Source organism: Arvicola amphibius, chromosome 2 (genome assembly GCF_903992535.2).
Source record: "Arvicola amphibius chromosome 2, mArvAmp1.2, whole genome shotgun sequence".
Taxonomy (NCBI): Eukaryota; Metazoa; Chordata; class Mammalia; order Rodentia; family Cricetidae; genus Arvicola; species Arvicola amphibius.
Window position 1 is genome coordinate 141,676,991 of NC_052048.2, and position 24,574 is coordinate 141,701,564.

Here is a 24,574-nt window from a genome sequence, read left to right on the forward strand (position 1 = left end):
TGGCGATATGTAGTAGGAGAAAAGAAGCAAATTATAAACAACAGCCGGATAGAATGGCTCAGAGGTTAAGAGCGCCTCCTGCTCTGCCCGAGGTTCTGAGTTCGATTCTCGTCCGTCATGCCGATGACATAACCCGTTATAAATAATCGGGGAAAAGAGAAGTAAATTATAGTCTTGCATTTCTCTTGCCTACCAAAGAGATTCCACGATTTTGAAGATTCTTTGAAGGCAGTTCCAATCTTCCCTAACTGGGACGTAAGTCATTTGTTCATTTTCTCACCTACAAAACGGGACTTAAAACGTACATCCCAGGGGTGTGATAATAACTAAATTAGACAACTTATTCTAGTGGTCCTCACGGTGGGATCACTAGACCAGCCCTGCCTTTGCATCCTGCAAGCCGGCTAGCACTGCAACTGATACAGAAGCGAGAACTCTGGGGTAGCCTTCGCCCCCCTGATGTGACCGAGCTCCTGTTCAGGAGACCTCAGTGCAGACTCAAGCATTAGGGCTCTGAGCCTTGGCTGGGTCTCAGACGCTTGCCTTCCACTCTTTCCTTCAGGTTCCTTAGCTACCCAAACCAGTCTCAGCTGAGCCGTGGGGTTACTGATCCGCACTCCACGTTACAGATGTGAACGCCGGGCAAGAGGCGAGAGCAGACTAGCCTGAAGTCCAACTGGAAATGCCAGCTCTGACTTCTGATTCCTCCTTGGCGTTTTCTCAGCTTTACTAAACAATACCTCCATCTATATTCTTTCCTCCTATATCCTCTAACTTATCAAAAAGCTATTTCAATAGACCGTTGTATGAATAGATGAGTAGCTAGTTGGCCATCTGCTTGACTGAACTCTAAGAAGACCATAAATCCTTGGGGTTGCTGGCTTCAGAACCACTCATTGCTGGATTCATACCATGCAGGTAACACTAAATAAGGTATGTGTGATGGAGCCTGCGTATTTATTAGTAAAAAAGGTAGAGTCAGCAAGGACGAGAGTGTTCACCTAGTGAGAATCTCCTCTGTGCCAGGCACTATGCTAGATATTTTACATTTCATATGTTATTAATCCATTTTCCACTGCAATAACAAAATACCTCGGGCTAGATAATATATGCATTTAAAATATTTATTTAGCTGCCAGGGAGGAAAATCCACAACTGAGCCATCCCATCTGTTCAGTCCCTGGTGAGGGACTCATGGTGTTCCGGGATGGGAGGGAGCATCAGAGGCAAGAGGAAACACATGGGGACACTAGAAACTGGGGACCAAGAAGCGGCAAGTCTCACTTTCTTACGGCTGCCCTCTCCTGAGAACTAGCCAGGGTCCCACAAAACAGCACTAGCTCCAGAGCCTCCACCTCCCAGCTCTCTTCACAGAGCCCTACCTCATAGTTTCTGCCATCTCCCAATGTCTAACACATGCATTCCTGGGGACATGTTCAAATCGTATCCAAACAATAGCACTCTCATTTGAACCAAAATGATAAATTATCTTTTTAGTCTTCAAGCATACTTAAATACTTCTAGCATTTCAACATGGTTTTCTTATATCTAGGGCACATCATGTGTTTTTCATTGTGATCAAATGATAGTAGACATCTGGGGGAAAAACAGGGCTTCATAACAAGATGTCTAGCGAATTCTATTTGCGTGCCTTGGTTCCATTAGGTTTGCAATATCGTTTGGGAAAAGGAGGTTAATTTTGCCGCAGATTTAGTGCGAGTGGAAACGGCTCCTCGGCAGTGGTATGCCAGTGCTTTGGTGGTAGACGGCTCTTGGTTTATAGTTAATTGGAAAGGCAAGTCATTGTTGAATTTCGAAAACCCTGTAAGAGTTTTTAAAGTAACTTAATGTAGCATTTTATAGTTGCTTTTGTAATTTCCAGTGGCTATTGAGGGATGTATACAGCTCTGCTGGCTTCGATTTCATCAGACTTCTCGCTTGCTTGCTTGCATAATGGTTTATGGTACCTTTGATGATTTTCAGCCAACCTCACATTTTTAATAATTCACTGTAAAAGCATTTAATTTTTAATGGACAAGAATGGACTGGAGGTAACTCTCGCATTGGGAAGTGTGCTCCTGAAAGGGGCGAGGGGAGGGCAGCATATTTAAATTCCAAACATTATTGAAAATCATGTCTTTTATTACCCAAAACCAAATGCATAATTGAAGAATGTCCCTAATCCGAAATTATTGTCGGTGCTTTAACTTACCTCTAAGATAGCCTGCGTTCACAATGCTGTCATGGGAGCATTCTTTTCAAGTCCTTATCCTCCACAGTGTTTCCAATATTCTGTCCTTTTGGAGACAGCACAACTACCACATTCTGCTACATCTTGCTAATCAAGAAAAGCCCAGCATCAGAATGGATGGCAACGTCTGGAACATAAAAGCGCTATCATTTCTATTCTTTTTCCTTCAAAGTTCTCCTAAGATCTCCATATAATGTGCATGCCTAGGAATGATTTCATAACTAGTCTTAAAAATATCAGACTTTCCATGTGGAAAGAAAAATGGGAAGACGCCAGGGTAAATATTGTTTTAAGACTTGATCGAAGACAAAACATATCTTGCCTTCAGAGGCACATAAAACAAAAATGTTGCAATCGCTAAATAATCCCTTTCTCGGATACGCCATCTGTAAAAATAAGAATGGCTTCACAGAACGGCTTTCTTGGGAATAGAGCAGTGATACCCAGCCCTGAGAAGGTTTCTGCTCGTCAGACATTCCACAGCTGACTGTCCCCAAGCTCAGCCCGAGATGGGTTGCAGGGAAAACTCTGATGGCCAAGGCTCCAAGTCCACATGCTCTGCTGCTAAAACACCTTTGGAATTCGGACGTCAGGCCTGCTTGAGAAAGTAAAATTCCTTCTCTTGGTCTTGGCTTCGAATGGTCGGAGAATATGGAAACTTTGCTTTAAAGGTTTTACTCCCAGGAACTGCCCTGTGCTAAGCTGAAGAGTTTGTCAGACTCTGACGGAATGAGCCCATCTAATGAGGAAAGCCTGAAGCTCCAATCACCATTTTCCACTTGGTTTCCTGGGGTGAACCTTCTGAGGGCCCCAGTTGAAAGACCCCAATCGCCTGGTTTCCTGACAGACTTAACTCTGTCACTTTCTTGTCTCTATTAGCCAGGGATTAGATCCAGTCAAACTGTCCCACAGACTTGAGAAAGCAGGAAGCTCAACAACACCTGAGTTGGGCCAGCTTCACCGATCACAGCCACGTCTTTTTTTTTTTTTTACCAACTCCCTTAAGTTCTTCTTGTCTTGTGACTAATATGGAGATGCGGAGGCAGGAAACCCTTAGAGATTGTCCAGCAGTCTCATATAGTTTTGCATGAACAAGTATGAGCAACATAACTTTCCCAAGATTACATGGAAGCCAAGACTATATTGCACACATCCCTCTTCTAATAACCATGTGCTTTCATTACAGTGCATGCTCCCTCTCCTTCCAGTCCCCCTCACTACTCCCTCCTTCCCCAGCTACTGAGAGCACTGATCTCTTCTTTTGTTTAGACCTTCTAGTGCCAGGAGTGATGTTGAGTGTCACTTGGCTCTAATATTCATTTTTATTGCTTAAAAGCTAATCAGGGAAGGAGGAGGAATAGTGGGTTTTCCTGTCTCCGGGCCTGCAGCAAACTTTCTGATTAACTCTTCTGCCTTTTCTTCCAATCAAGCATTTACCTCATATTTTTACATTTTTCTGATACCATGAAAGGAGATAGCTTGACCCCACCCAACTTGTCACCCTCGTATCTAACACAGAAATGCATGTTCTTGAGCAGATGAACATCCTTTACTAGGTGGGGAGTTTGTGAACCATCTTCATTAGAGAACAGGGCAATGCAGGAAAAGATTGTTCATATAGCTTTCTGCCAAGCCTCCACCATGGCCTGGCCCTACGTGACCTCACATTTACACCAACCAAACACAGAAAGTAATGGTCCCACATTAATGCCAGCCATTCTGTGAGCATGTACCTAGAATGCAACAGGCCAGGGACATTGTCACCTTTATTCTAGTACTTCTTCTAAAAGTCTGAAAGATTAAAGGGGGAAAAGATTTAGGAAGGGAGAGAAAGAAAAGAGAATGGAAGGAAAGAACAAATACCCAGACCACAATAAAAGCCCTGACCTAAAGTGTATCAGAAAAAGAAAAGAATTATAAATTAAAGAGCTAAAAGCTCAACATAGTCAAGCCTATAATTCTACAATGCAAGATTTTCTAATGAAAGGCAAAAAGGGTAAATTTCATGTTTTCACTCAGCAGCTGGTGATGGGAGAAATATGTTCTGAGTAAATATAGATAAGAGAAATGTGTGTGTTATGACTGGGTGCTACACACACACACACACACACACACACACACACACACACCACTCATTCCTGTACAGGAGGAAATAGACTGAAGAACAGCCAGTCTTGACCTTTTGGCAAAGTAAATGATTAACCGTTTGCCATTAGTCCATCTCAATCAACCCTATGGAAATTAGTCACTCTGAAGGAAAAAGTACTTAACTTGAAAGGGTTTGTTCATTACATATCAACATGCACTGCAAAGATAATCTTTCTGCTTAAGGTCCCAGACCCATTTACTCACTTATTCCTTCCTTCAATTAGTTAGCAAGGAGTTTTAAGTTCTTTCAATAAACCATGTATACTTTGTAGGTCACATACAATAAAAATATACTCCATAAAACAAAGGAAGTTGAAGATTTTTACATATACATATGTATATGTGTATATACACATATACATATATATGTATATATATACTTATTTATATATGTGTATATATATATATATATATATACTTATTTCATGATCTGAAAATAGTGAAAATATAAAAATAAACATGATCTGAAATAAGCAAAGATTTATCCCCAACCAAACAAAAGCACTGACAAGATGGCTCAGTGTGTAAATCACTTGCCACCAAAACTGATGACCTGAGCTTAGTCTCCCAAAACCACTTAGTGGAGGGAGATAACTGACTCCCACAAGTTGCCCTCTGACCTAAACACACACACACACACACACACACACACACACACACACACACTAAATAAATAAATAAATAAATGTAATCTGAATTTTTTTTAAAAATCAAATACTCTAAAAAAGAAGCCACGTCTATAAATTCACTTAAATTTAACCATTAGGCTAGTATTTTTCAATGCTTTATAGACCTCACCTAAAAAGAAAAAAATATTTTGCAATGGGAGAGTTATGGGATATTTATACATTGTGTGAAGGTGTATCAATGGTGTAATAAAAAGCTGAAGGCCAATAGCTAGGCAGGAGGTATAGGTGGGACTTCCAACAGAGAGAGAAAGGAGAAGGAGGAATCTAGGCACATCAGAGAGACCCGAAGAGACACAGAGAGGAAACAGGAGGTGCAAGATGGAAGAGAGGTAGTGCTGTGTGATAGAATGTAGATTAACATAGATGAGTTAATTTAAGTTATAAGAGCTAGCTAAAAACAAGCCTAAGCTATAGGTAAAGCTTTTATAATTAATAATAAGTCTCCATGTCGTTGTTTGTGAGCTGAAGACCCAAAGAAAAATTTGACCACATGGGAATCTTACTATGTAATCTTGCAGGCCTGGAACTCACTATACATATGGCAGGCCAGTCTCAAATTCATCAGCCTTCTAAGTATTAGGATTAAAGACACGTGCCACCATCCAATGACAACAACAAAACAGAATGTCACAGGTGCTTTTTCAAATTTAAGAAATGCTGAATTTTATACCATTTTTCTTTGAAAATTTCATTCATGTGTCCAATGTATCTTGATAATCCTCAATCCTCACACCCCACTCTTCACTCCCCAGTAGGCTCTTCAGCACCCCCTCGGCTCTCCCAGCATCATCTCTCCCTTCGAATTTCATGTCTTTTCTTTCTTCTGTTTTTATTTAAATAACCCACTGAGTCCCATTAATGTTGTCCATATGGGCAGGGGTATGGAGCCATCCACTGGGGCAGAGGCACCCATCAACAACTGAAGAAAAGTAGTTCTCCCTCCACCAGCTGCCATCAACTGTCAACAGCTCCTCAGTTAGGGGTAGTTCCTCAAGTGCCCCTCTTTCATCCATGCTGGAGTTCTAACTGGCTTGATTTTGTATAGGCCTTGTGCAGATAACCACAGCTGGTGTGAGCACACATCTGCAACATCCTTGTCACATTTCACAGCCTTTCTCCCTACCTCCCTGCTCCTACATAGTTTTCTGATCCTCTTCCAAAATGTTCACTCTACAAGCACAATGTTCCACAATGAGCATTCAAGATCACTTACTCCCTAAGCCGGGCGGTGGTGGCGCACGCCTGTAGTCCCAGCACTCGGGAGGCAGAGGCAGGCGGATCTCTGCGAGTTCGAGGCCAGCCTGGTCTACAAGAGCTAGTTCCAGGACAGGCTCTAGAAACTACAGGGAAACCCTGTCTCGAAAAACCAAAAAAAAAAAAAAAAAGATCACTTACTCTCAGTGTTTTGACCATATATGTGTCTCTGCATTAGCCACTACCTACTACAAAAAGAAGTTTAAATGAAACGTAACCTATGTGTAGCAAACTATAAATTTAGAAGGCAGTTCAACAACATGACCATTTATCAAAACAACCAGATTCTCTCCTAGGGTCTATAACCTCCATAGCCATGAATTTTTATGAAGTTTGCAGTGCCAGGAATCAATTAATTCCTGTTACAGGCCTCAATCAAAGAGTGGTTGGTTACCCCATAGCGATCATGCCACTATTGCACAAGTGGGCATATCTTACCCAGCAGGTCAGTTTTATAACATGCAGAGCCCAGGGTTGGATAAAATGGCAGATGTCATTTCTCCTCCAATAGCCTACATAGCACCTGCCAACACTATGAAAGATAGCCAACAGGGAAATCAGTTCCAGACTGATTTCTCTATGTCCTACCACTAAAGTGAATGATGTTCTCAACAGTCTTATCATCTAGTTATAGTGGACAGTCCAGAGTAATGCAATGTCTGTGCTGCTTTGGGTACTTCTGGAGCCTTCTTGACAAACAGCTGTCTTTATAATAGGACCCTTACATCTCATAAAATTTGGGTCAACAAAAATACATAAACTGGTGCATCTAAAGTTTGTAGTAGATGCTCCATGGACATAGACATGGAATAGAATTGGAATACACAGAATGACCTAACAAAGAGAAATACAACACATTATGAAGTGATTTATGGGCTTAAAGAAACCCTCTCTTTTCTTGACATACTTTGAGGGTCTATTTTCCTGAGTATATACTTATTGCCATGGGGGGGGGGGTCTGCATTTGTAGATCTATGTTCACGTGTGTCTTAGACTAAGACAAGAAGCCTTGATTATGATCTTCACTAATGGGTGCTGTAGCCTCTCTTGAAGAAAGTAACATACAAGGCTCCCCATCCGGTGTTTACTTATATCACCATAGTTATTCCGAAAGGGCCCCTGAGACTATGCCACCACTCTGTCCGTGTCCAAGGTGCCAAGACTAGAAAACTCAGACTAAGATGAGGGAGCCATGCACCTGCCTGTGATTGCTGATTAAGTAGTAAATTATTATATCAAGTAGGAACTCGGAAATGATCATCTTCTTTATAGACTAACCAACAAATAAATTAATAACCAGTTCATCCCCCTCAGAGTCACCTCGTGAATATAAATTATTATGTGCTGAGTAAAACTTCTTTTATAATTGTAAAAGGGGACTATTTGAGCATATTTTGAGAATCACTAAATATTAATCAAAAGTAAGGGGAGAAATGCAGATCACCCAGACAGCATAGGAAAGATCAATGAGTCAGCTCGTCACTTGCCGCTCTGAGCAGAACTCCCAAATTACAAAGGACGGCTTCAGAACTATTACATGGTGCTATTTAAAACATGTGCTACCTGCATAATAGGCTGGCGAAGAACTAGTCCATTGATGATGGGAGATTTAGAGCTATGACTTACATTATCATGATGAATCGTCTATTAATATTAAAGTTCTATCCATCATTTTGGACATTTCCCAAGAGAGTTTCTAACATGGCCGAGTGACTACCTTAATATGTAAATCATTGCCAGTGAATAGTCTCTGCTTACAACTTTCTCTCCGTTCTACCTTTTCTCCATAATAGTTCATTTTCTTGATCTGAAGAAACAAGACGTTCACCCTCCCTTCAGATTGCCATGTCGTATCACCCTCAGAAAGGCCGTGGTCCGGCTGTTTGATGTCATCTCCCCTTTTCCCTCTTGTTTGCTGATAGTAAAATTAGCAGCGCTAAGGAGTGGGCTCTGTGGGCTTAGGAAACTTGGCTCAAGCAGTTCGAACAAGCAATAAATGCTGGCCAGCTTTTATTTTGTAGCTCGTAAAACATTGGATTCCATAGCTCAGATTCTTTGGTCGGTGGCCACAGTCTACAAATGTCACATTTCATCAAAATCACTCCAGCAACTGCTGTTCACAGGCATGCCCAGAGGAGAAAGAGGGGGTGATGCAGCGCAATAAAAGGAGACAGAGGTAGAGCCTACAGGTACTGACCGCCATGCACAAAACACCCTGTTGCCCAGGTTATCGAATACAAAAATAATCAGAGGCTCTCCCAGTTCCACACATTTGAGGCTTGGGTATGAGAAAAGAATAGGTCAGGAATCATTCAATAATTTGCTTCCTGGCACAGGATCCACGAGCCTTGCAGCCTGCACGCATCCTGCCTCTTCCTCCCACCACCCATGGCCACATTCATTATCTCTAAACGATTGTGAGCATAATCACCATAGCAGCAGCACAGCCAAGAACCCGTATTTATACAGAGCTTACTGGGCTGAGAACCAGTCAGCCATGCCGAGTACGACCTAATGTCCTCTCCAGATGGGCCGTGGACAGGCAGCAGGTGGGCACTAAGTGGCTACCCTCCACCTCATGGCTCTGTTTCCAGAATGTGGTCAACCCAGAGACAAAATATGCACCCTCTAGCCTGGGCTCCCTCCTGAAGGGGAAGGTCTGGCCCAGAGCCCCCCCTCCCCCAAACTTTCTCCGCCAGTTTCTTAGAAGTGATCAAAAGAGCCTGGTTGAGCCACTACTGCTAGATAGTCAGGGAGAAATTACCTGACAGATTTCTCATTCAAAAAACTTAATAAATTTTTAAATTTCACTCTTTCAAAATGAGCCATAAATGGGTCAAATGATATAGAACAGTAAAATGGATGTGATATGAATTCTTTATAATTATGGAAATGGTGTCTTCCTTATTGGTCACATGAGTCATGTAACATGTAATTCCTTGTCTTGGGTTATTAATAATGGATACACAGTTATCAAATTGTTCTAATGAACACTTCTAAAATACTTTCTGTCACTGGAAGCAAATATTTTAGTGCAGACAGATAATGCTTGCAAGACTGAACTGGAGTATACCATTATTGCTACTTCTTATTTAGGGTAAATGCTGTCAAAAACTGACAAAGCGCAATGAAGCTAACTACCAAAGAGCGTGTATATGCTTCCATGTGGAATTACACACAAGAGTCTTATTTTTACACTCCTTTGTGATCTCCACACAGAACAGGAAGTTCTGGATTGTGTCTCTGAGGAAGACTACACAAGTGTGGGACACAGAAGGTCAAGTTTACCAACTTGGTAGAAAATGTAACTTTCTGCTCAAAAAGCAAGGTTTCACTCTAGTGTGTTTCCTTAAACTCCTTGACCTGGATAAGCTCAAAAGGAAAAAAATAAGGGAAGTCAGTATCACCATTGCAAAATGAAGGGTTTCAAACATTTCAGAAAGAGGCCCAGGCTGAAAAGAGTTAAGACAATTTAGGGCTCAAACCATCTGGTCTTGAAATCCTTGGGACTGTGCTTCATATCTGGTGAGAACACAATGCTGGAAACAGGAGCACCTCCAAATGCCAGAGAGAAACACCTGAGCCAGGACTTCCACCTGCCAAGAGCTAAAGGGAATCTTAGAGGCTCCCACCATTGGCTCTGCTTTTGATGGATATGCGGAGAAAGAGCTGGGAATTGTGCCTTCAACCACCCCTGGGGAAGAAAGATCTAAAATTTTGTTTTGTTTTGTTTTTACCAACAAAGCCCCCTGTGAACTACAAAAATATCACACAAGAACACCTGCTTGCTGAAACAAAGACCCAAACTGCCCAGCGGAAGTACCGCCTACTCCACCACCCAGCACCTTCATGGAGAAACAAAGGAACATCACCCCAGCAGGGAGTGCCTGGTTCTGCCTCTGCCACTCTCATAACTGAAACAGTGAGGGGAATTGTTTTTCTCTGCCTGGAGAAGGGCAGTCAGGAAGAAGAATCCATTATTGCCTTGACACCATCTAAGTGACTTGCGTCCTGTCTTACAGCCCTCCCAACATTGCCACCCACCGCACTCCTCCCACAGCCTTACATGGGGCCTCCTATGTGAGTGCACTGTGACCCCACCTAGTCACAAGCTGATTCAGAATTGGATACTTTCTCTACACTAGGCAAATAAGAGTCTTTCCTTGATTCCTTGAATCTGGAACCGAGAAAAGTAAGGCAGCTTTTTATGGGGTGGTCAAAATTGAGGCCAAGTAAATTTGGAAAGTGTTGAAAATGCATAGGTAATTTTCATTAACTTAGAAAGTAGTCAGAGAAGATAACAAAACAGATGTTGGGTATAAATGTGAACTCAAGAGAAAGGCCTGATAGTGATTTGAGTCCTTGGCTCCAGGTGTTCTACGGGCCCCAATCCCAATCATAAGGCATCCCATGGTCCTTATAATAAACTCTTTGTTTTGCCTGAAATTTTTGCTAACATGTAACTCAGGAGACCTGAATAAACCATCAGGAAAAGGAGAGCCTCATTTCGCAGCTGTGCCAATAAGAAACTTTTAACCACAAAGCATTTGTAAGATTTGCAAACTGCTTAACAAGATAGAAGATCCAACATGAGCCTACAGTAATTTCTTTCCCCATCCTTTCTCAGCCCATCCCGCCTGGCCTTCATCCTAGTTTTCCTGGAACAGAATAAATTATATGTAAAAGGCTTTTGAAGGGATGAGTATAAGCAAATCAACCTGAAGTCTGTGACAACATAGGAAGGGCTCCAACTGCTCTTAATCGAGAGGTTGGAAGATGAAGCATGGAAGGATGGTTCACTTAGCATCCACACCACTTTGGATGCTCCCAGACCATAGGTCACTGGCTGTCTCTGCCAATGAGAGAGGGTTCTGTGTAGCATGATTCATCCGCCAAGGCCCGCCATTCTGAAGACGCTCTGAGTCATTCACATCTGGATTTGTAAGAGATTCCTGTCCACAGAGCTGGCTGTGCATCTAAAGATGCTCTAAACTAAAACCTTTCCCAACTGTATCTATTTTCTTTTGATGATACCCTCTCAAATGGGAAATAGCCACTCTCTTGAACTTGCCAATCTAAAACCTGGTAAGTTTTAAAACCCAGTATGGAATTAAACCCATTAGGTTTTTAATGAGCATTACATTAACATTTACTTAGTTCATCTAACCTCAGTTAATACAAAACCTTCTGGTCTAAATCCAGAAGATTGTCAGAAAAGTCTCTTTTAATTAAAATTATGCCCAGAGTCACAGTACACCTTAGATGTACTAAGTGTGCATACAACATCAATCGTGACAATTTGGTTGAAGGATTTTTTTAGGGTTTTGTTCATTTATTTGTTTGAAATTAGCCTTTTTTTTTTTTTATCATGGGATTGCCTGACTTTCAACCAACAGATCTGCCATGTTGTGGTTCTTGGCTACATCATGGCCTCATCTTAAAAGACTAACATTAAAGGGACTTGGAATATTTTCTTCAATGTTGAGGTCTAGCCACTATGACCCAAGTGACTGAAGAGGCCGCTGAGTGTGAGGTTTCCACAGGATCTCACAAGAGAGCAAAAAAGCGGTGGGATTACCAAAACCAAAGACCTGGTGGAAGAAAAACAAGTCAAAGTACCAAGTATCAACCCAGGAGTGGTCAAAGCTATATCAGCCTCCGACAGAGCCGAGCAAGCATGGCTGCTGAGGACCTCTACAGAAGCTCCCAACAACACCACCAGAAGTATAGGATCAATAGGACCCCTACTGCCAAGAAAAATCCAGTCACATGAATGTCCCAACATGTCATTCAGATGACAGCAAATATATGAGATCCACATGAGTTCAAATTAGTTACACATCTGCCCTTACATCCATGTCTGCTTGAGATGAGAAGCCAGCAAATGTCCTCCGCAGCTCACATCAATGTAGGTTTAAGCTACAAATGCTCTTCTCAGAGACAGCCTGGCTAAGGCAATGAGAAAGGGTACCCTAAGGCATAGGCTAGGTCTTTCTGATACTATTCAAAGCCCACATTTGTTATTAAAGCAAATAATTGCTTTAACAGCACAGTCTACATTTAGAGCAGAACACTTCTAAAGGCCAAAAGAATAAATAAGACAAAATGTTGGAAAGGCACACACTAACTTTGATTAAGAGCGAGCAACATGGTTCAGTGGATAGAAGCGCTCGCTTCGCTAGCCTGAGCACCTCAGTTTGAGCCCCAGAACTCTAGCAGGGAGGAGAGAATCAACTCCTGGAAGTTGGCTTCTCACCTCCACACATACACTGTGGCTTGTAAATACACACACACACACACACACACACACACACAGAGAGAGAGAGAGAGAGAGAGAGAGAGAGAGAGAGAGAGAGAGAGAGAGAGATACACAAATACACAAAAAATATTAAGTTACATTATCCTGCCCAAGTTGGAATATAGAGAAGGCTGCTTGCTTATTTTTTTTAAATATATCAAAAGCAAAACAGGCCAAAAATAATTCTAATACAATTTCTATTTCCTACATTTGTGTAATGCTATGTGTTATTTTAACTAAGCATCTGGTCTTTGTCCCTCATGTAAAAACCCTGAATTTTCTTGAGTCTTTGGCAAGAGGTACAAGAACCCCATGCCAAGCCAGTAAAAATCACACATTCTTCCCAAGAGGGAAAAAAATGCCAATAAAACGAAGCATTGAAAAAATGTAAAAGCTCAAATAAGAGAGCTGTGAAGGCTGTGTCCTAATCAGCCCTGCAAACTGCTTTACAGTTTTAAAGTTCCACTACTTGTAAGACCTAATACTGGAGGTTTATTCAATATATTGCTCAAAAAAGAAAAGAAAAGAAAATCTTCTCCAACATGGGGATTCAGCCAGTTATTCACCCTCCTAGAATAAATCATGTGAATTAATTTTTATAAATATTTAATGTCTATTCTTGCATTGTACAAATTGATTCTTTAAGTTACTTCACTAGAGTTGAATTTCGACATCGCTCACTGCACGTGGAGAAATAATCTTTGTCTCGCATTCACCCCAGCACCTTCCCACCCAGACATTGTCATCTGTCACTGAGAAGGCTGGGACACAAATACAGTTACAATCACAATATGACAAGCTCGTTATAACAAGAAACTCATAAATCTCGAAGCAAAGGAACTGTCATTACATTTTTTAAAAAATAATAATTATATACAGCTTGTATATGGTGCTTTTACTTGGAACAAAGACAGGTATTTTTTTCCTCTCTCTGCCACGCATAATAGTGGAATTAATTATACCATAATACCACCTCCCATCCCACTCTACAAGGGCCAAACGTTAACAGATGCTTGCAAAATACTTTAGAAACATGAAACACAAACTAAGAGTCTAAAGCCCATAGTTCTTCTGTGTAGCTCAGCAGCTGGACTGAGCTTAGGTGGGGAGAAGTAAGCATTAGAAAAGGGCAAGTGGCCCAGAACTGGATGGCTGGGTTGGGAGTGAGAAACTGGGCGCCATAACCAGGTTCCTTTAGACATTAAAATTGGCCACCCTAGTAGACCTCTCCCACAGCTTCAGGGAGCATGCACCCATGAGTTAAGTGAGACGCCCCCTTCAGCAGAGGGTTTTAAAATATGAACATGAACCATCTCTTTAAATTCTTTACCAGAAGCCCGGATAGATCAGCACATTTTAAAGCTGGGTCACTTCCATTCCTCATTGGTAGAAATCATTTTTCCCCAGGACTACTACTTGCCAGAGAGCAGGAAGTGTCTAATAGGCATAGAGAGATCATAAGCAAAGAACCTTGTACCCCAGTCTGCTGCTCCCTGGGAGAGCCTGAAGCACTGTCAAGAAGCCCTCCCTGGGGCTGGGGAATGCCTTTTCGTTTGAACACAATAGAGTCCCATCAACTCTGCAAGATCCTTTGGAGATCTTCTCAAGGTGTGTGAACACAACAAGCCTAAAGAGCTGGAGGTCCGGCCAAGTGGCAGAGCATTTGCCTAGAATGCACTGGATTCAGCGACCCCCCCACCAGCACTCATTCATATGTGGTTGAACAGGAAGAATCTCAATTTCAGCTAAGCGTGAGTCTGAGAGTCTTACAGTCCAACAGGAGAATATTAATACGTTCCAATTTCAAGAAAAACTGCAAAGTCAAGCTCTAGTAAAGAGCTTCCTCTTTCATCGTCAAGAGGAAATTCTGAATAAATGGCGAAAGCTGGTAGACAGACCACTCCAGTTTTAACACCTACTTCCCATACTAATGAAAAATTATTCATTCAATTCTAAATAAAATGTTTCTGAGTATCCTTGCAATACTCTCTGACCCTCACTTGCCCGTTCCTACTCTGCTCTACAGAACGTTGAGGGTGCGGGGATTGCAGCAAGAGAGACTGGTACAAGCAGAGGTAAGGGAAGAAAAATGAGCTTTCACTTGAAGCTGTACACCAAGAGGGACTTTTCACAGCATATGATGGCTCCCCTGAGACCCAAACACTTATTATGTGTGAGAAAGAGACAGAGAAGTAGACAGAGACTCTGTCCCCAGGCATACGGAGGGCTGGGGGCAAGAGGAAGCCCAACCATTTGGAGGGAAAGGGTTCTTATGAAGCAGAGATGAGGAAGAGTTAAGCCAGAGAAACAAGCAGAAGGCAGGTTATAAAGGGTGGGTTTTCTGAGTGATCCAGAGGTAAATGAGAAGCCATTGGAAGGCATTAGGAAGGTCATAAATGATTGCATTGTGGAGAAAGTATTGAAGAAGAAAAAAGGGAGGGGCTGGAAATATGGTTCAGTGAGGAAGAACACTGGCTGCCCTTGCAGAGGCCCGAGGTTCCGTTCCTAAAACTTACACGGTGGCTCCTAACTGTCTAACTCCAGTTCCTGAGGATCTGGTCATTCTTCTGGCCTTTGCTGTCACCAGCACACACTTGCACGTAAGCAAGTAAATATTCTAGGCAAGAGGAAACAATGGCTGTAATGGAGACGGAGAAATATTAGCCAACGTAAAACCTCTTTAGCCATTAGAAGAGACCAGGCCTCAGTACCTCAGTAGAATAATCAGTAAGTGTCCACACCTGAGTTCCAGTCCTAGTTCTGACACCCAGATAAATAATTCCATGTCCCTTTCTGAACCTTAGCTGTTCCCACAGGACAGAAAAAAAAAAAAAAAACCTCAGTACATGCTGTTGAAATTATCGAGAAAGTTAGTAACTTCAAAAAGTACTTAGAACGGTTTGTGACATATGATGAATATTTAAAAATATCGTCTACTATCGAGTATAATGTTCAAATCCAGAAACAACATAATGAGCTTTAGAGTGGAATGTGGGAGCTAAGGGGAGGGGCTAGCCAAGGAGATTCTGGCTTAGATAACTGGATCCGTGGTAGTGAATGTATAAGTTACTGATGGTGTCTCAACTCCAAACCTACCTTTCAGCACGTGACATAAGGCCATAGAGCCAACCCAGTAGGGAGTAAGCATCTCTCTCCTGAAGGAGGCACACTGTGCTAGAAAGGACTCTGGCTTCAAGGTCACTTGCTTCTCTGTTCTCTCATACATGGCTGCCTTTGGTGCCTGTGAGGGACATAATGCTGCACACCTCCATCAAATCCCAGGAGTGTCACCGAGCCCAGGTTTTCAGCTGTACTGAGACTGTCTCACGCCTGTGGCACGGACAAGCACTGACCTGGAGACAGTGGCATATTTCTCTGTCATCCATAGCTTCTCCAATATGACCTGGATCCTGGGCGGTTTGCTTTCTCCCTAGATAGTCTATTTCGCCTCTAGTGTATGCCCTTTCCCTTTTAAAATTAATCATCTGGGGTGGGCGAATGGGTCAGTGGGTAAAGGAGTGGGGTCCCCAGGACCTAGACGGGAAAAGCAAAGGACTGACTGCAGCCGAAGTGTCCTCTGACCACCACACATGTGTCACGGCATGAGCACAAACACACACACACACACACACACACACACACACAATTGTTTTAATCTTTAAATAGAACTTAAAAACAAGGCAAGCACATTGAATAGCACAAGCCAGCAAGAAACAAATGCATCTTGTGTGTCTGGATAGCTCACCAAGAAGTCCCAGACTTCTAAATCTACACGCAGGCTGGCAGCGGCACATTTCATGGAGGCCGATGGCGGTTTCCTGCTGAGTATGTCCTACAGTGTGGTCCTCTATTCGTTAAACTTCTCATTGCTAAGCCAAAAACAAGGTGGTGGAAAACAGCCAACTTCCACTTTAATAGGATTATTATAATTGTATTCCAAACATGGAGACCTGACCTGGTGGAGCAGAAGGTAGTTAGCCATAGGGGCCCCTCTAGATGTCAACTAGAATAACCTAACTGATGGATCAATACCCTCAACACCACTGAAACTGGTGGCCTGCTCAGAAGCTCCACACTCTTTGAAAAAAACTAGACACAAACCAAATTTTAGAGACCTGGGGTAGTGCCATCCACTTTTTCCAGGGTGTGAACTTGATCAAAAAAATAAAATAAAAAATAAAAATAAATCTTGTCCCTTGCTTCATACATTTCTCAAAAGTTTGGATCTACTAACCACAAAAAGGGAAGTTCCATCAGCAGTTTACAAAAGAACAATTTGGAAGAGAAGTATATTAAATCCTAAGGGAAATTAAACTCAAATAATCCAATAACAGCATTACAAAATTAACACAAGACTATGAATTGAATTAATTGCCTCCTAGTGTGGGGACTCTTGGCTACCACAGACCGAAACAAATGAAGCCGGCAAAGTCAACTGCCTCAGGAGGTCACAGGAGGGTGTGGTATTAAGGCCAGTTTACCTCCTGATGCTTTCCAATTTCCTGGATTGCTGTTATCCTTAAGATAGAGAAAGGTCAGCTGGGCGGTGGCGCACGCCTTTAATCCTAGCACTCGGGAGGCAGAGGCAGGCGGATCTCTGTGAGTTCGAGGCCAGCCTGGTCTACAAGAGCTAATTCCAGGACAGGCTCTAAAAAAGCTGCAGAGAAACCCTGTCTCGAAAAACCAAAAAAAAAAAAGAAAGAAAAAAGATAGAGAAAGGTCTTCACTTCTTCCATCCCCTGGCCTCAAGTTATGTACAGAGATTAGAGGAAGCAGAGAGAGACAGAGAGAGAGGGGGGGGGGCGGAGGGGGGGGGGGGGGGAGGGAGGGAGGGAGGGAGGGAGGGAGGGGGGGAGGGAGGGAGAGCGCAAAGTGTCTCTGTCTGGAAGTGGACGGATCTCCACGTGAAGTCTAGTTCTCTCAGGAGGACAGAAGGGCTGACAAGACCTGTAGTGGCTTCTCTGGAGCAGCGGGTCTTGTGATAAGGCAAGTCTTTCAGAATACCAGTCAGCTACTCCAAAAGGGACTCTCTGTGACATTTCAGCAAATACACATTTATTTCACATTTATTTCTATAAATTCTCTTTTAATGCCGTGATGTCAGTATGCCTGTGGCAAAGTGAGATTACCTAAATAATATGGGCCCTGGGAGCAACAAACAGGGCATGTGTGTGACTAACTCGTCCCCTTGCTAGATGCTTTACCTTATGGATTGTGAGCAGAAAGGTAGGATGTGGAGTCTTTACAGAAATAAAATCCTGGTGATTTATACACATTTGCCAAATTAGACCCTTAGGGCAAATCACAAAGTGGCTGAACCGCCTGCCGGAACGCCTACTGAACATTTTCTCTGCTGCTCATCCTCCTGACAGCTGACATTTACTCTCGAAACTTTGTAATAACGGAACAACATTTAATAAAAAATAATTAATTCATGGCATTTTATTGGGGGTACTATGTGGCTTACAACTTGTTTCACATTCTTAATTTTATCTGACATTTTGAAAGCATTGTGCCTAACTCTTTTGTCCGAATGCTTTTAAAGCACAGCTAGCGTGTATTGAATCCTTTTTCTTTTCCTTTTAAAGCATCGCTCAAAAACTAACAAAAGCATCAAAAACAAAAGATTTCTTGTTTAAGCTCAGAGAAATAAAGCATCCTGTTTGTTTGGAATCCTAATGACTGTTGCCCCAATCTTAATTAGGAGGGCCTTCACAATGAGGGAAATTCTTTTCAAAGTCAATGGATTTGCAAACACAAACATTGCTGTCCCCCTAGAATGAATTAGGCACATTCCTTACACGCATATTTTAGTTACACACTCTAATTAATATTACTACTTGCAATGTGTGGAATTCATCTGTTGCATATAAAAACACCGTGAGTTCCCGTCTCATAGGCTCATAGGCACCAGGCTGAGCATACTAACTCAATTTTGGATTTAGAGAAAATGGAGATTATTTCATCAAAACGATTCATTTTGTTGACTTTAGCCACTTTAAGCTTACTAACACCAAACATCTTCTGTACAGATGAATTAATGATGCCCCATTTTCACAGCCAAGAAAAGGATGACAAATATCTCCAGGTAAGTCTTAAAATCTACCTAATACAATGAACATTATAAGCATCCACACTAATATAACTGACAGTCTATACATATACACTAATATAAGTGACAGTCTATGTATACACACTAATATAACTGACATTCTATACGTACACACTAATATAACTGACAGTCTATGTATACACACTAATATAACTGACAGTCTATGTATACACACTAATATAACTGACAGTCTATACATACATACTAATATAACTGACACTCTATACATACACACTTATAATATAACTGACATTCTATATGTACACACTAATATAACTGACATTCTGTGTGTACACACTAACGTAACTGACATTCTAAACATACACACTAATATAAACGACATTCTGTACACATGTACATGCACACCCTATTTGTCCTGAATCTAATGCTTTTGCAGAGAGTAAGCAAAAAAAAAAAGTTTATGATTTGTTTTATTTTTGATTTTGGCTTTCTGTCACATTTCAGTTTGTCTGTGACAATATAATGATGTCACTTTGTAAAATTCAGCACAATAGCGATCAACCTGACCTCTCCAATGACACTTACCTAGCGTGGGATATTTAGCAAGGAAAAGGTGAATTGATCCATATCAGTTGACTCAAAGATGCATGCTTGTAACAGAGTGCTTTAGAAGTAAGATCTGGATGCATTTCAGCTGGAAGCTTGCATGACAAGCACAGCACTAGTGTTTTCTCCTTAGCAATTACAAGCTGGTAAGTCTGTGGTATCTTTAAATCCAGTTAAGCTGTCCATCCCTACATCAGGGAACTATGAGTTATATTTATTCTCGGTGTCTATATGTTCTGCAAAGTTTCTGGTTAGTATTATCACTCAGATTATATGCAGAAAGTAATTATTAAATCTTTTTAATGTGGTTCAGTGTTCAAGGTAGAACCAAGTCTAACTAAATATTCACTGCACTTTATATGAGCCCAATGAGTAGGTTTCCTGGACGCACAGTAACTCACACACAAAGTTGGGCTTGTCACTAAAAATGTAAACTGTAGTCTAATTAAAACGCAACGGGTTTTTTGAAACATGGTTTTAGAGTGGAACTTGGAATATGACAGAGTTGAGAAAGAAACCCAATGGGACTGCCTAGAGCCATGCCCTGGCCAGGCCAGATAGAATTCTGTGTGTCATTTGACCTTTAAAGAGAGAGGCAACACACACGGCATGTAAAGGGAATAGTGTTCTCCAAAGTCATAATATAAAAATATAAAATATTCCATAAACAATATGAATCAAAAACCTGAAAGAAAATAACTGTAATAAAATAAATGTTCGCCTAATTTCAATACTTCATTATATTCCTGCTGCTTGAACATACTGCTGCTCTCACTATGTATATTTTTATTAATATTTTATAGTTGTCTTACAATAGTCAAGGGACAGAGAAATTAGATTGCTTTAAGAAGCTTAATACAAATTATTTATTTAAAAATTCTGCATATAGGAACACAAAGTTTGTTTATAGGTACAGCAAGTCTGCAGATTAAAGTCTGGATTTAAGTTAATTTAGGATTTAATCTATGGCTTGTAATAATAATAAATTATTTTAATTGCCATTTCTAATTATAGCCTAGAGGAATCCCAAAAGGGGAAAAGGAAAGAAGTGTCAGTTTTCAAGAACTAAAAGATTTGGGGGCAAAGAATGTTATTAAGATGGGTCCAGCCCCTGCCAACAAAGTGCCCCACTCGGCAGCCAACCTGCCCCTGAGATTTGGGAGGACCGTGGAAGAGGGAAGAAGCCCCAGGGCTTGGGCCAACATGGAGGCAGGGACCTTGAACCACGTTCCCAGCCTGCCCCAAAGGTTTGGGAGAACAACAGCCCGAAGCATCCCCAAGACACTGAGTCTCTGGCTACAGAGATCCTTGCATCCACTGGCTGCCAGTGAGCTGCTCCACGCCATGACTTGCCAGCATCAAGAAATCCAGAGTCCTGGTGGGAAGCAACAGAGGTAAGTGTAGGAATGCTGGTCAGCTCCACGGTCAGAGAACCAGCAATGTGTACCCTGTACTGTCACAGCGGAGTGCTAAGAAAGCCAGCTTCTCAGAGGGACAAAAACAACACCCAAGTAAGCAAACACCTGTACATCCTGAGCTCTTCAAGGACAGGTGTAAGACCAGTCACATGTTGCCATCAGGCTGGCAACTCTATAAGCCACACATTAAGTGCATGCAATGACAGGATTGCAGATTTAGGCTCTGACATGTTGTTCAATGTTCCAGCTCTCTAAAATAAAAGTCCCATGTGAGACCATTGTTCCCCAGAAGACACCAGCATCAGATGGCAAGCACAGGGATTTTATTTTCCCCCAAGTACATCGGGATGGTGTGGGAGATGGAATGCGGGCCTTACGGATGCCAGGCAGGTGCTCTGCCACGGAACTGCCACCATGCTGGCCAGGCAGGTGCTCTGCATCTCATTTTATAAATGAATCCTCCTACGACCACTCTTGTACTACTTTACAAATATTTGCTATCCACTATGTATAAATCAGAGAGTCAGTTACTATATAAGATTAGAAAATGTTATTTCTAATAGAGACTATATATATTTTTTTAAAAAAAAAAGTCTTTTTGATATGAAGTACAAGTCAAGACTTTCGTTTAAGGGCTGGGGGAGGTGGGGCTGCAGACTCTGTCAGAGGGGCTGTTTCAGAGTACGCCTCATCTATTGTTCCCAAGAAACTTACTGCCTTCTGACTTAGATGTTTAGGATCAGTTACCTTGAATAGACTTTCATTTCTATAAATCCCATATTTTATCTGCTGCCATATTCCTATGGTCTAGACCTGTGACTGCCCCCTAGTAACCGCTAGGTATTGGAGAGAGTGAATGACTGTTTTAAGAGCGGCATTATGGAAGTGTATCTGTGGGAGGGAACCCCGTGCCTCTGAACGTGCAGACTGTGGGGAGGACAGGGGTCATTTCCAGGCTGAAGGCTGAGCGTAAGTGAAGGCCCTGAAACAAGGTGAGCCAGAGAGAGCTGGGATCCCTTTTGCAGGACCAAGAGCAAGAGAAGAGGTCGGGACAAGGACAGAGGGTAGAGGGTGAACAAAACGCAGACAAATGGGGCCCGGATGTGGGTTGGGGCCTCAGTCATTGGGAGATGGAGAATTACCACCATTTTTGCTGAAGCTCTGGGTTATAATACGAGATAGACTTGGATAGCCAAGTCAATGATAAGTGCCCATCACAAATTCAAAATCCACCAGGATCTCATTCATTTCAACTGCAACCCACTACAGCTAAAGCATAACTAAGTAATCCTAAAATGGTTTTCTCCTTTGAGATGTCTTCTCACAGTGTAGATCTGACTGGCCTGGAACTGGCTAGAGACCACGCTGGGCTCACACTCACAGAGATCCTCCTGACCCTGCCTCCCAACTGCTGAGTCTAGTGTACCTGCACACCCAGGATGGGCTGTATCTTTATATATCTTGCTTGCTAGTGTTCTGATAGATGAGAACACTCTGTCCTGTTATATTTAAGGAGACAAGCATTCACGGAAACAGAAGATACAGAAGGGAAACACGAAAAATAGGAAACCTGGAACCCATCCTTCAAGATGCTATGAAGCTGTGACCTGTAGCCTAAGCAGCTCTGTGGTGTTGACAAGGAAGAGCGCCAGTTTTTTCTGTTAGAACAGGTTATGCTGACGGTTATTAACTAAGTCAAGAATATTTGTAATGTAAAGTTGAAGTAACTTTTATCAGAATAAAACAATGTTGCAAATAAAGATGCCTCTGTCTAATGAGAGGGGGGAAGGAAGGAGGGAGGAAGGGAGGGAGGGAGGGAGGGAAGAAAAAAGGGAGGGAAGGAAGGAGGGAGGGAGGGAGGAAGGGAGGAAATGAGGGAGGGAGGGAAGGAGGAAGGGGAGAAAAGGAGGGAGGAAGGAGAAGGGAGGGAGGAAGGAGAAGGGAGGAAGGAGAAGGGAGGGTCGGAGAAAAGGAGAGAAGAGAGAGGGAGGGAGGAAGAAAGGGAGGAAGGGAGGGAGGAAGTAGAAAGAGAGGGAAGAGAGGGAGGAGGAGAGAGGGAGGGGGAGAAGAGAATGAGAGAGAAACTGACCTACATGATCACACATTATGAAATCATGAGCATGTCCCTTCCTCCCCATGCCCCCATCCAGCATTGAGCACTTCCTGCCTCTGTCTCACTAGGTCTGTGAAAGCCTGCTGAGCCCAGGGCTTACTCTCCAAGACCCACCTCCACCTCCAGCTCAGCCATCCAGCCGCTGAGATTATGGGTATGGAGCTGTGAGAGGGGGGCTCTTTTCTATATTTATTTGAAGAAAAACCTCCCAAGGCTGCAGAGAGGCAATCAGCTTTGGGAGTTCTTCCCCTGAATCTATGAGGCCTGGCTAGGACACCCCTGGGCAGAGCCCCTGTTCAGCTCCTTGGGTCTGTTTCTGCAGTCCATACCCTCAGGTCTGCAGAGCCCCATTAGACAGTCTGGCACCCTGAGAGGTCAAGCCTGGGCTGCATTGCCAGCAGTACAGATGAGAGGAGGTTGTATCTTCTCTCGCTGCTGTCACATGGAGAAAATCCTACTCGAAAAGGAAAAATATGTCTTGTACAAACACACATCTCTGTACGACATGGGGATTCTTCCTGCATATTGCAAGGAAACTTCCTAATTAGACACACACAAAAAAAAATCATGTGCACAATTACACTTGTTAAAAAAAATGAAATAGAAGGATCACCTGACAGATAATATGGGAAGAATGGATGATTGACAAGGAAGTAGACCAAGCAACAAATCGCTTGTGAATGTGTTTTAAAATGATTTCTCTTCTCCATGTCACTGTTAGGGAGTCTGTGGCAGACTGGAATTTAAAGCCAGACAGCTGGCTCTCTGTGTAATTTTATAGGACAGAGGAACCCTGAGATCATAGCTGGATAAAAGGGAGACCATGATAGGGGACGTGTTCAATGCCCCTGTATCTATATCCAGAAACTCACCTCTAATGCATCCCTTAGCACTTCATTTAAAAATGTAGCCTCTGGTTTGATGGGAAACTACCTCGGCGGTGTGGTGGGAAGAAAAATGGTAACCTGGGAAACAGCCTGTCCCGTTCAGGTGGACAGAGAGTGCAGGGAATCCAGGGTGCCAGGAATCCACAAGACTAAGACTAAGACTCCTAACTGTAGTAGAGAGGATCCCTAAACGTTATGGCCTTTTCCTGGTGAGTAACCTACTTGCCATCAGAGAGCCTTCATCCAGTAAATGGTGGAAGCAGATGAAAAGATGCACAGCCAAGCAATGAGCCAAGTCTGGAAGTCCAGTTGCAGAGAGGGAGCAGGGACAGTACGAGCAAGGGGTGTCAAGATCATGATGGAGGAACCCACAGAGATAACTGACCTGAGCTTGTGGGAGCTCATGGACTCTGGACCAAAAGCTAGAATCTCCTGGCGGTGGGATCAGGACTTGTCCCTGGTGCATGAGCTGGCTTTTTTGGAACCTGTTCCCCAAGCAGGGATGCCTCTCCCAGCCTTGATGCAGGGGGAGGATCTTGGTCCTGCCTCAACTTGATATGCCATGCTTTGATGACTCCCATGGGAGGTCTGGCCCTTTCTGAACAGAGGAGTAGAAGGAGGTAGGGAGGTAGGAGGTGGGTAGACAGAAAAGGAGAAGAGGGGAAGAAAACTATGGTTGGTATGTAAAATAAATGAAAAAAATTTAAAAAGAACAAAAAGTCAGGTGGTGGTGGTGGATGCCTTTAATCCCAGCACTCTGGAGCCAGAGGCAGGCAGATCTCTGTGAGTTTGAGCCTAGCCTGGTCTACAAGAGCTAGTTCCAGGACAGAATCCAAA

General features: G+C 42.6%; 1 protein-coding gene across 1 annotated transcript; it reads left to right on the plus strand.

The window, feature by feature from the left end:
• The first annotated feature begins 18,590 nt into the window (after nucleotides 1-18,590).
• On the plus strand, nucleotides 18,591-22,302 carry Npvf (neuropeptide VF precursor). Its single transcript, XM_038321042.1, has 3 exons — nucleotides 18,591-18,728; nucleotides 20,334-20,713; nucleotides 22,251-22,302. The coding sequence occupies exons 1-3, from the start codon at nucleotides 18,591-18,593 to the stop codon at nucleotides 22,300-22,302; spliced, it is 570 nt and encodes a 189-aa protein (XP_038176970.1).
• The last annotated feature ends 2,272 nt before the right edge of the window (nucleotides 22,303-24,574 follow it).

What these genes read in the sequence shown, in the direction of transcription:
- Npvf (XM_038321042.1), top strand. Translation starts at nt 18,591, where the DNA reads ATGGAGATTATTTCATCAAAACGATTCATTTTGTTGACTTTAGCCACT. An exon ending in AGGATGACAAATATCTCCAG is followed by an intron (nt 18,729 to 20,333) that starts GTAAGTCTTAAA and finishes TTCTAATTATAG; the next exon opens with CCTAGAGGAATCCCAAAAGG. An exon ending in CCTGGTGGGAAGCAACAGAG is followed by an intron (nt 20,714 to 22,250) that starts GTAAGTGTAGGA and finishes GTTATATTTAAG; the next exon opens with GAGACAAGCATTCACGGAAA.